A 12,780-nucleotide genomic window follows, 5' to 3' on the forward strand; every position below is an offset into this window, starting at 1 on the left:
TCTCAGCAGAGAAAGCAATATTTTGTTATGAGGTAGAGTTTCAAGCCAAGCTTTGGCCAGGGTCTTTCCCATTGGGGAGGTGGAAAGTAGGAACAGCGAGTGAGACAATAATTCTCCTTGAATTTTAGCTCATTAAAATCTTCCCTTGTCCTTGGTGGGTTATTTACTGATTTAAGCATCTAGCACTTTTCCTTCCCAGAAAGAATTAACATCTACTATGCAATCACTGCTAAGGGAGGAGCGTTTGTCTTTTCTCCGTGGAATGAGCTGTTCCCCAGTCGCTGATGAGCAAGCCCACATTAGAGCTGTGTGTAGGTATGGAGCTGAGGGCTCAGAATGAGATTTCCAAGATTTATAGGTAATGAAAAGAACAGGTTGTATCAAAGACACCACGTGTAGGAAACTAAGTGTTCTTAGGGGACTTGTGTGAACCTGTGATCCTTGGCTTCCTCCAAAATGAACATTTCAGTCTTGTTCACATTAACCTCCTTTTTACCGTTGTTTTAACATGTTCTGGTTTTGCTGCTTTTGTGCCTGAAAATCTTGCAAAATGGCGTTTCTTATCTGCAGATCTGCAACAAATCTTAAACCTTTGTATTTCTCTTGAGGATTGCTGTGGTTGAATTTCTGACAGTAGTATGTGTAAATGAAGAAATATAATTTTTTTAAATACAGATGTTTAAAATCCTTTTTCCACGAGCACTCTCTTTTCCCCCATATATACTATCACCTGGAATGCTAGCTGTATTTTAGATCAGTAGAGATTATAGGTGGCTTTAAGGGATTAGATTGCTGGTGATATTGGCTGCAAATTTTTTTTTTTTTTTAGACAGAGTCACTCCATTGCCCAAGCTGGAGTGTAGTGGCACGATCTTGGCTCACTGCAACCTCCGCCTCCTGGGTTCAGGCGATTCTCATTTGGCTGCAAAGTTCTTAGGGAGGATTAGTGGTAGTTTGGCCCTGTGGCACAGAGAATGGTTATTTAGGCAAATGTGTTTGGTTTTTGGTTTTAGTTTTGTTTTGTTTTCGAGACAGGGTCTTGCCCTGTCACCCAGGCTGGAGTGCAGTGGCGTGATCACAGCTCACTGCAGCTGTGACCTGGGCTCAAGCGATCCTTCAACCTCAACCTCTTAAGTAGCTAGGACCACAGGCAACGCCTCACCACACCTGGCTAATTTTTATTTTATTTTTGTAGAGACAGGGTCTTCCTGTGTTGCCCAAACTGTTCTCAAGCTTCTGGGCTCAAGCAGTCTTCCCACCCTGGCCTCCCAAAGTCCTGGGATTACCCAGTATGGTGGTATTAGTCAACGTGTCCGCCCTGGGCAAAAGTTTTAGTAGGGATTTCTCTTTTCTTTTAACTGTGATTAATACAGTAGAGTCTGTGTGACACCATGGCAGTGTGCTCTTCTACTTCCATAATAAAGTCAGAATAATAATACAGTCAGGAGCTGAAAAGCAGGGAATGCAGTTTCGCTTGTTACTGGATAATCGATTAGTGTTAATACGCTTTTCCCTACTCACATGGTCAAATTGATCAAATATTTCCAAGGCATTAGCTTTTAAAAGTTGGCTTTGTCAGCTCTATGAGAAGACACAAATTTCGATTTTTATCGTGCTCCTCCTTCCTCTGTCAGGGGATTTGGAGCTGCCCTTGATCTTGGCCTTTTTGTTCATAAACCAGGTAGGACTGTCATGGATTTGCTTCCATTATCATCTCTTGTCTCAGGATTTCTAAAAGCATCAGCTGATGCACCCTCTTGCCCACATAGTGTGAAAAGTCCTCAGGGTGAGGAGCTATCCCGGTTCTTCCACAGGATCTTCAATGATCAGCTTGTCTAAGCTGAGACTGGATAACGGTGTCTCTAGCACGTGTTTTTGGTGGTGGCAGTGGCAGCGGGGATGCTTTTGTGTTTCGTAGTCTGCCCCACTGTCTGTTTGACCCCAGAGACTATGTGGTTAGTTGCTGGACTTTAAAGTGCACAGGAGAGACAGTAGGGAAAGGGACCGGTGGTTGTCCTCTTTCTGCCTGGGTTCACTTGGATCTCTAGGACTGGGTTCACTAGGAGACACAGGACATAACACAGAGTTATTTGTATCTGGGAATCACAGTTTCCTTGTCTGTTAAATGAGCAGAGTAACACCAGTCTCAGTCATCTGGAATATTCAGTGAGGTAATACTTAAAACACCTAGCTGACCTGTACGATTGTAGCTATTCTCCTCTGCAGATCTAGTATTCCTATTCACCCCTCCCTCCGCATAGGGGTCCGGTGTGAAATCATCAGTTGCTCAGTAGGGTGGGGAGCTGGCCATTCTTTGGTTAAGGTCAGAGCTAAGCTCTTCGCCTATGTCTTAATGTCACTTTCCTACCAGACTTCTTCCTCCAGCAACGGATAATCAAAATGCAGATGGGATGGATGTGATCGATGCATTTTGCTGGAGTTGCTGCATTCTTTCTACTTTCTCAGGGCAAAAAAGTGAACGGTTCGGCAAGAGACTAACCAGGGCCTCAGAGAAAGTGAAATTATTTCTCAAGCTCCTGACAGTCCTTCCATGGGTATAGTTACAATTCCATAGGGGTCTCATTGTGATGGTGCCATTATACAGGCCAGCAAGCCCACTGTGTGGGCCAGACCTCATGGGCTCTGCCCTTGTTTTCCTCTTTTTTTTTTTTTTTTTTTGAGACAGGGTCTCAGTCTGTCGCCCAGGCTGGAGTGCAATGATATGATCTCAGCTGACTGCAACCTCCGCCTCCCTTATGATTCTCTTGCCTCAGCCTTCCCAGTAGCTGAGATTACAGGCCCCCACCAGCATGCCTGGATAATTTTTGTATTTTTAGTAGGGACAGGGTTTCACATGTTGGCCAGGCTGGTCTTGAACTCCTGACCTCAGGTGATCGGCCTGCCTCACCTCCCTAAGTGCTGGGATTACAGGTATGAGCCACCGTGCCCAGCCATATTTTTGTATTTTTAGTAGAGACAGGGTTTCCCCATGTTGGCCAGGCTGGTCTTGAACCCCGGAACTCAAGTGATCCACCTCAGCCTCCCTAAGTGCTGGGATTACAGGTGTGAGCCACTGTGCCTGGCTGCCCCATTTTTCTTGACGTTATAGTTAGTGGTGAAAACATGTAAATGGTAATACTCCCTGCAGTATGTATGCTGAACGACTACCCTGAAGACAGTTTTTTAAGTCCTATTTTCCTTTCTTTCTAGGATATGACAATTGTTTTCTGTTTGTATTAATAGAGGCTTGAAAGAAGTTAGCAAAGCAGTTCTGTCCTTGTCAGCAGCTTGGAGCAAAGCCGTGGTTCTGGGATCGTGTTGAACTCATTTGATATCAGTAGTTACTTATATCTTTATGCCTCAGATTGAAATGTGCGTGTTTTTTCCTTTCTCCTTTTAGCTTCACGAAGCTGACATTGTGGTCCTAGGCTCACCTAAGCCAGAAGAGATTCCCCTTACATGGATACAACCAGGAACAACTGTTCTCAACTGCTCCCATGACTTCCTGTCAGGTAAGTGTCTTCACATTGGTGTGCAGCCACTGATGAGGTCAGATCGTTGGGAGAAACGTTAACCTTTTCCTCAGAGGGTCTGCTTCTGAAATGTTGGCTGTCGTCAACATTAATATAGAGGATCGGAAACTTAGAATATGGATTCCCTGACAGAACCAGGCTGCTGGGCAAAGAGAAACCAAGATGGCGGTTGAGGTGTCTGCTCCCACAGTGAAGTGCCCCCTGCTGGTCTCTAGCAGTCAGGTTAGTCGTGACCTCAATCACATAATGTGTATGTGTGTGAGGTAAACTAGAAATAGTGGTTTTCAGTCTCTTAAAAAGTAGTAAGATCCTTTCTTCCAAAGAAATATTTGCGGAATCTCACTATGAAATGCAGATGGGAGCCGGGTTGCCAGGAGGAGTGGGAACAGGATCCGCCTCTGTGTCTCCCTGATTTCCCCTCACATTGACCCACAAAGCACACCCTCCGAGCCCCAAAGTCATCTCAGAACACTATGAAAATCACCACTAGATGCAGAAACAGTTTTAGGATTGGTCCTGCTTTTGATGGCATTTTGCCAAGGTACCAGGAGTACTCTAGACCACACCAGGCCTGTGGGGGCAGCCCAAGCAGTGCCCGCAACTGGGCAGCCAGCGGCCAAGGGGTCCAGGAGGAGCCGACCCAGAGTGGGCTCCTTTTTCCAGTTTGTAAAAAGACACTGAGGCTGAGACAGCCTTGACCACAGCCAGCCCCACTCAGCAAGTCCCTAAGTAGCACAGGTGAGCAAGAGATGATGGCACAGGGAGGGAGAGGAGAACCCCCCGGCCCCCCCGACCCCTGTCCTTATTCCTCCTGGGTTTGGCCTCCAAATACTCATGCAGTGGAGAGGACTGGGCTGAGCTGGGCTGGAGGACAGTGGTACATTTTCCCTCTAAAGCTGGAAAGAACATTCATCAAAGTTGGCAGCCTCTGCTTCCTTCACCTCCACCAGGACCATACTTGAGGTTGAAATCTTGAAACCTTGTAGGCAGCTCCATGAAAGACAGGCAGTGCCATAAAAGAGTGAGCCATAGTGACGGGTCAATACTGACCCTCTTCTCTAGGACATATAGCTCCTGCCAGAATTGACCAATCAGATTAAAAACCTCTGGGGGCCTGAGAGGGTGGAATGGATCAAAGTCAAAGGAAAGAGCCAAAGTTCAGCTCTTGCATTAAGAGCTGTGGCCCTGGCTGAGCACAGTGGCTCATGCCTGTAATTCTAGCACTTTGGGAGCCCAAGTGGGAAAGATCATGAGGTCAGGAGTTTGAGACAAGCCTGACCAACATGGTGAAACCCTGTTTCTACAAAAAATTCAAAAATTAGCCAGGTGTGGTGGCACAAGCCTGTAATCTTAGCTACTCAGGAGGCTGAGGCAGGAGAGTTGCTTGAACCTGGGAGTTTGCAGTGAGCCGAGATCGGGCCATTGCACTCCAGCTTGGGCAACAGAGTTGAGACTCCATCTCAAAAAAAAAAAAAAGCTGTGGCCATAATGGCTCCTTTTAACAAACAGAAGGCGTATACTAAATAACAAACCACATTTAAAAAATATGTGTAGTTTCTTCGTATAACTTTTTCCTTAAAAAAACAACAACGAAATAGTGGACAGGGCAGATTCATTCCTCTGTTCTGAATCCCAGTTACATTAGGAAACTCAGTGCTAACATTTGTTTCTTGTAAATGAATGCTGCTTTGCTGTAATATTTGCTTGCTGTGTTTTATTAAAGTTTTCATGTAGGATAGTTTTGGCACAGTCATGGCTGGAGATAGGAGACTACTTTGATGTTTTCCTGGAATCCCTTTGAGCCCGGTGGTTACATGACAGTGACATATATTTTGTTAGTGAAAGTGCTTTATTTTTAATAAGGTTTCCTTTTAGGACCCTTAGTTTTGAAAAAGGTATTCTCTGAAACATTAGATTTCAATGAAATGATTCTCTGGGGGAAAAAAAGACCAAGGCATTACAGATATTCCTCAACTTACCATGGGGTTATGAGCAGATAAACCCATCAGAAGTTGAAAATATTGTAAGTAAAAAATGGGCATTTGTAGACAGGATGGGATGTGAAAACACAAAGCAACATCGAAACGTGCTGGCAGCACAGTACACTACAGTGTGTTGGCGGTTTGGCCTCGTGATTGCGTGGCTGACAGAAACTGCGATTTGCTGTCGCTGCTGCCCAGGGGCTCAAGACAGCCTTGTGCTGTGTGTAGCTAGCTAAAAAGATCAAAATTCGAAGCACAGTTTCTACTGAATGCATGTCCCTTTTCCACCATCATAAAGTGGATAAACAGTAAGTGAAAAGGTTGTAAATCAGGGATGGTTTGTGTATTTCAAAATGATTCTAAAAGTAGACAGATTATAATTTATTTGAAATGTATCTGGCTCAACTCTACTAGTTTTCTTGGTTTTGAATGCCCGGTGTTCAGAATATTACTATGAATTTTTTTTTTTTTTTTTTTTGAGATGGAGTCTCGCTCTGTTGCCCAGGCTGGAGAGCAGTGGTGTGATCTTGGCTCACTGCAATCTCCACCTTCCAGGTTCAAATGATTCTCCTGCCTCAGTAGGTGGGATTACAGGCCCAGCTAGTTTTTTCTTGTAATTTTATTAGAGACAGGGTTTTACCATGTTGGCCAGACTGGTTTCAAACTTCTGACTCAAGTAATCCACTCACCTTGGCCTCCCAAAGTGCTGGGATTACAGGCATGAACGCTTGTGCCCAGCCGAATCTGTGAATATCGAGTATTGAGCAAGTTAATAAACATGGACTCAGAATTGTACTCTGCTTGTAGTTTTAAGCGTGGCATTTTAGAGACATTTTGTTGAACTCATCTCCCACTTAAAAATGGGGCTGACAGCTGGGCACAGGGGCTCACTCGTGTCATCCCGGCACTTTTGGAGGTCAAGGCTGGTGGATCACCGGAGGTCAGGAATTCGAGACCAGGCTGGCCAACATGGTGAAGCTCTGACTCTACTAAAAGTACAAAAAAATTAGCTGGGCTTATAGGTAGGCACTTGTAATCCCAGCTACTCAGGAGGCTGAGGCAGCAGGAGGCAGAGGTTGCAGTGAGCCAAGATTGCACCATTGCACTCCAGCCTGGATCACAAGAGTGAGACTCCTTCTAAGAAAAAAAAAAAAAAGAATTGGGAGGCATGCTGAGGTGGGCAGATCACCTGACATCAGGAGTTCAACAGCAGCCTGGCTAACATGGTGAAACCTGTCTCTACTAAAAGTAATTAGCTGAGCGTGATGGGCACCTGTTATTCTAGCTACTCGGGAGGCTGAGACAGGAGAATTGCTTGAACCTGGGAGGTGGAGGTTACAGTGAGCCAAGACTATACCTTTGCACTCCAGCCTGGGCAACAAGAGCGAAACTCCATCTCAAAAAAAAAAAAAAAAATGGGGCCAACTAGGCAGCCACTGATGATTGATGCTGATGAAAACAGATGAACAGTTCTGGAGCAGTGCTATCCATAGCAGCACATTTCTAAATAGTCTACAAGTTTTAATTTTAGGAACTTTGTTTAGTATGAAAATTTAATCTAGGAATAATGGAGTAGGTTTTTTTCCCCTCTTTTTTTATCTCACCACTGTAAAGAAATGAATAAACTTTTTGAAAGATTAAAAAGAAAGAGCTCTTATTTAAACTGATGATGAGAAGAACTTTTCATAAACTTGTGGCTGGGTAAAGGCAGAGTTTTATAATGAAATTTTTATTCTTACCTTCATGTACAGGGTTCCTCCCCCTCCCCCCGTAAATATAGTTGGGATGTGGTGATTTATGATGAGGTAATTCTGTGGAGGCATTTTATGGAATACTGAATCCTAGGAGAGATTTTCCTGTTGGCTGATAGCCCAGACACAGAGCTCAGAAAACAATTACACCCAGGTTGTTGGTTCTGTTCATTCAACTATTGCATGAGTCCAATGCTTAGATTTTAGACAAGGAAATTTCAGCATTCTCTTTTCTAGCTATAGGAGTAACTACATTTTTATTTATTGAAAGAATACCTATTTCTTTTTCTTTCTTTCTTTTTTTTTATTTAGAAAAGGTCTTGCTCTGCTGCCCAGGCTAGAGTCCAGTGTGACAATCACAGCCTCAAACTCCCGGGCTCAAGCAATCTTCCCTCCTAAGCTAATGAAACCTTTTTTTTTTTTTTTTTGGTGTATGGAGGCAGGGTTCTCACTGTGTTGCCCAGGCTGGCCTTGAACTCCTGGCCTCAAGTAGTCTTCCTTCCTCCACCTCCAAAAAGTGCTGAGATGACTGGGGTGAACCACCATGCTCGGCCTAAAAGACTTAGTGAAAGAAATACACACTGATGTTGTGCCCTGCTTGCTAAACAGAAGATCTCATCGTAAGCAAAACCATTTTGTACCCCAAATATTAGGACTTATTTACTGATGTACCCAGTGGGACCAAGGAGAAGCTGGTCTTCTGTCTTGGGCTCTGAGAACAGTATCAAAACAGCAACTCCGTGGCGCAGAGTAGTTTATAGCATCGTTTTAAGCTAATATAATTCTATTTAGTGTGGAAGAGGGGAAGAGCCCTGGGATGCTGATGTGTTGGGGCCCCTGAGGAACGTTGAACCTTTCCCTCATATGGCTCTGAAGGGAGACATTAAAACACAGTGGAGGCCAGCGCTCTGTCTGCCACCTGTAATCCCAACACCTTGAGAGGCCGAGTCGGGTGGATTACTTAAGGTCAGGAGTTCAAGACCAGACTGACTAACCTGGTGAAACCCCCATCTCTACTAAAAATGCAAAAGTTAGCTGAGCATGGAGGTGGGCACCTGTAGTCCCAGCTACTTGGGAGGCTGAGGCAGGAGAATTGCTTGAACCCAGGAGGCGGAGGTTGGAGTGAGCCAAGATCATGTCATTGGACTCCAGCCTGGGCGACAAGAGCAAAAGTCCATCTCAAAATAAAAAGGAGAAGAATGTAGTGGGAAGATTAACAAGGAGAAAGGAGTCGTTTGTGTAAAAACATTCTTAATTGCATTGCACTTACAGGCTGTGTGACTTTGAGGAACTAGGCATTCTGATTAATTAATAAGATTCCCAGTTTCTCTGTGGGTAAATTGGCAGCAAGGCTGTTGGGAGGAATAACAGATACCTCCGGGCAGTGCCTTTTTGATGGTAGCTGCCAATAAATGCTGGTCCACGCCCTGCATCTCTCCCTCTGCTTCCTTGTTGCCGTGTCTTCTGCACACAAAACAGGTTTTGGACTCCATCTTGGCACAATATACATTTATGTTTTAAAAATCAAACCCGAGAAAGGAAGAAGTCCAATGAAATTCTGAACACATAAGAAGTCAGCTTTAGGGAAATTAGATATCCATGTAATTTTCATTAGGCCATTGCAGTTGGTATAAATTAAGATCTTTGCTTATGACTCTTAAACTTTAGTGATTCCAAAATCCATTGTACCCAGCACTGTTTTCCTTTACTTTTTTTTTTCCTCAAAATTCTGGATATTCTAGATCTATCCCTGAAGTACATGGCCAGTTTTCCATTTCAAATTTTAATTAGTTTTTAATACAAGATATTTAAATTTTTACTTATTTCCTAAAAAAAACTAAAGGTTCCTGTCATTTAGAATATGCAACACTGTACAAATTCCTTGTTAATTTGGTTTCAGTGGGCCACGTTATTACTAATAGCTTATTAGTATCAGTTTACTAATATTTTAATTATATGCTTTTTATCATGTCTTACATTGCATTCTTTAAGAATTAGTGAAATGCTGTCATTTGACAGTAAGATTCAAATAATTTAAACTAGGAGTACAACTCTCAAGAACACTGTCACAAAAATTTTACCAAATGATATGTATTAGCCCATTCTCACACTGCTATAAAGAAATACCAGAGACTGGGTAATTTACAAAGAAAAGAAATTTATTGGCTCACAGTTCCACAGGCTGTAGAGGTAGCATAATGCTGGCCTCTGCTTTGCTTCTGGGGAGGCCTCAGGGAACTTAAAATGATGGTGGGAGGCGAAGGGAAGCACATACATCTTATGTGGCCAGAGCAGGAGCAAGAGAGAGGGAGAGGGTGTATTAGTCCGTTTTCACACTGCTGATAAAGACATACCCAAGGCTGTGAAGAAAAAAGGTTTAATTAGACTTACGGTTCCACATGGCTGGGGAGGCCTCAGAGTCATGGCGGGAGGTGAAAGGCACTTCTTACATGGTGGTGGTTAGAGAAAATGAGGAAGAGAGAAAATGTAAAAGCAGAAACCCCTGATAAAATCGTCAGATCTCATGAAATGTATTCACTACCACAAAAAAAGTATGGGGAAAACCACCCCCATGATTCCAATTATCTCCCACTGGGTCCCTCCTATAGCATGTGGGAATTACGGAAGTACAATTCAAGATGGAATTTGGGTGGGACACAGAGCCAAACCATATCAGAGAAGGAGGTGCACACTACATACTCTTAAACAACCAGATCTCAGGATAACTCACTCACTCACTATCATGACAGCAGCACCAAGTGGGTGGTGCTAAGCCTTTTATGAAGGGCCACCCCCGTGATCCTGTCACCTCCCACCAGGCCCCATCTCCAACACTGGAAATTACAATTCAACATGAGATTTGGTAGAGACAGAACCGAACCATATCGTGATACTCATTTTATGTATATCCTACAAAGTCAATATATTTAACTAGCTGAAAAACTGGCTACTAGTATGTGTGTGTGTTTTTTTTTTGAAGTCCTACCTGTACTGATTTCAAAACCTCACATACATTTTGGAAATAATTTGTTCTTCTAGAGGGGAGAAAGTATTTAAGTCTGTGGGCTTAATTTGATAAGAAGGGTGCCCTTGTCCAGACTGCATAGAAGCTGAGACGTTTCCATAGAGCAGAGATGGCAGGAAGGCTGAAGAATTTGCCTGCGTTCTTCTCACTGCAGTGATTGTTCTGGGAAAGTATGCAGGGTGGTCTCAGCACCACTCATGTTAATGAGAGGGTGGTTCTGATTTCTGAGGAAGGCATGATAACATTTTGGCCTTAAATTTTCTTTTTGCAGAAAGTTTATCATTAGAAGAACGGCCAAATTTCAAAGTGATTCATTGAATTGTCCCTGGAGGAATCAGGAGTTAGATGAGAGTGTTTAATGGGAAGTGAAAAGACCCATCCATGGTGTGGGATGAGATCCTTGTTGGACTGTGATCCCAGGATTTTACCTAGACCCAGAAAACCTTCTATACTATAGAAAACCTTCAGTTGGAGTCTTGCCTCTAAATAGGCAGGGGCTAATAGTTATTCCCTTTCTCAGTTTTCTTTAGCCATGAAATTTATTAAAAATATATTTCTGATTCTGAGTTGACAGTCTTTATTGCTTCAAATTCTCCAGATTCAGAACTTATTTTTATTTTATTTTTTTGAGACAGAGTCTTGCTCTGTTACCCAGTCTGGAATGCAGTGGCACGACTGCAGGCTCACTGCCTCCTGAGCTCAAGTCATCCTGCAGCCCCAGCCCCAAGGTAGCTAAGACTACAGACACTCACCACCATGCCCAGCTTATTTTTGTACCTTTTGTAAAGATGAGGTTTCACCAGGTTGCCCAGGCTGCTCTGAACTCCTGGATATAAGCGGTGTGAGCCACCACGCCCAGCCTCAATGCAGTTTTAAAACTGAATTAGAAAATCTGAGTCCAGGCCAGAATTATATATATGAGTGTGGGTTTTAAGGTGTTTGTGTGTGTGTGTATTTGAGAGTATGGGTTTTAAGTTGTGTTTTAAAATTGTGTTGTTTTCGGCTGAGGCTGGTGGCTCACACTTGTAATCCTAGCACTTTGGGAGGGGGAAGTGGGCTGATTACTTGAGCTCACAAGCTTGAGACCAGCCTAAGCAACATGGTGAAACTCTGTCTCTACAAAAAATACAAAAATTAAGGTCAGGTGCTGTGGCTCATGCCTGTAATCCTAGCACTTTGGGAGGCCGAGGCAGGTGAATCATCTTAGATCAGGAGTTCAAGACCAGTCTGGCCAACATGGTGAAATCCTGCCTCTACTAACAAAAATTAGCTGTGCATGGTGGCACGTGCCTGTAGTCCCAGCTACATAGGAGGCTGATGCAAGAGAGTCTCTTGAACCCAGGAGGCAGAGGTTGCAGCAAGCTGAGATCACACCGCTGCACTCTAGCCTGGGTGACAGAACAAGAGTCCGTCTCAAAAAACAAACAAACAAACAAAAACAAAAATTAGCCAGGCATTGACATGTGCCTGTAGTCCCAGCTGCTTGGGAGGCTGACGTGGGAAGAAGGCTTGAACCTGGGAGACAGAGGTTGCAGTGAGCTGAGATGGTGCCACTGTGCTCCAGCCTGGGCGATAGAGCCAGACCTTGTCTCAAAAATAAAAAAGTATTGTTTTTAATTACTTATAATTTTAATTTCTTGTCATTAACAAACAGTAATTAAAAGAACCAAAAGTTAACTTTGCAGGTAGTAAAGCTTAGCCTACTATACATAAAAATCAGAAGGCCAAGGCAGGAGGATCGCTTGAGCCCAGGAGCTTAAGACCAGCTTGGGCAGCATAGTGAGACCCCGTTTCTATAAAACAACTTAAAATTAGCCAAGTATGGTGGCACACCCTTGCAGTCCCAGCTGCTCAGGAGGGTGAGGTGGGAGGATTGCTTGAGCCTGGGAAGTCAAGGCTGCAATAAGTCATGATCTCATCACTGCACTCCAGCCTGGGTGACAAAGCAAGACCCTGTCTCCAATAATAACAGCAATAATCAGAAAGCAACACTGCATGAAGTCAGCTGACCTGGCTGCTGGGGGACAGCTCTGCTGCGTCAGAGACTCAGTCTTCCTCCATTCCTGCTTTTGGTATTTGTTGATTGTGAGCTTTGGGCTGATCTAGGGTCCATGAAGAAGAAATGGTTCTTCCTTATCTCAGGCTTCTGTTACTTTGGGGAGTTATTTCTCTGCCGTGGTTACTGAATCCAACCCTACTTGCCTCTCTCTTCCACAAATTTCTTGCATGTGGTTCGTGGTACCCTTTTAACTCTTATGAACTTACTTCCTTTTAACATCATTTTCTTACTTTGAATGGAGTTTCAGCTGCAGATAGAGAGTGGTGTTGTGTGTACCGCCTGCCGTCTTGAGCTGGAGATTCTCAAAGAGTTTGTTTCCTTGATTTTAACTTCTTCTCGCAAGGCTCATTATACTTGTTGAAATCTGTGAGATGGTTTACACCAAGTCTGTCTAAACCACAGCCTGTGGGCAGAGATAGAGCAGCCTGGG

At 43.8% G+C, this 12,780-nt stretch overlaps 1 protein-coding gene across 16 annotated transcripts in view; it reads left to right on the forward strand.

Moving 5' to 3' along the window:
• MTHFD1L (methylenetetrahydrofolate dehydrogenase (NADP+ dependent) 1 like) overlaps positions 1-12,780 on the forward strand; it is a 233,277-nt gene that overhangs the window by 38,168 nt on the left and 182,329 nt on the right. For all 16 annotated transcript variants that reach the window (XM_078370293.1, XM_035296968.3, XM_078370294.1 and 13 more), the window contains exon 8: positions 3,401-3,512. In XM_078370293.1, the coding sequence (XP_078226419.1) occupies positions 3,401-3,512 (112 nt within the window). The remainder of the gene's footprint in view (positions 1-3,400; positions 3,513-12,780) is intronic.

The sequence above is a fragment of the Callithrix jacchus genome, chromosome 4 (assembly GCF_049354715.1).
Source record: "Callithrix jacchus isolate 240 chromosome 4, calJac240_pri, whole genome shotgun sequence".
NCBI classification, from domain to species: Eukaryota; Metazoa; Chordata; class Mammalia; order Primates; family Cebidae; genus Callithrix; species Callithrix jacchus.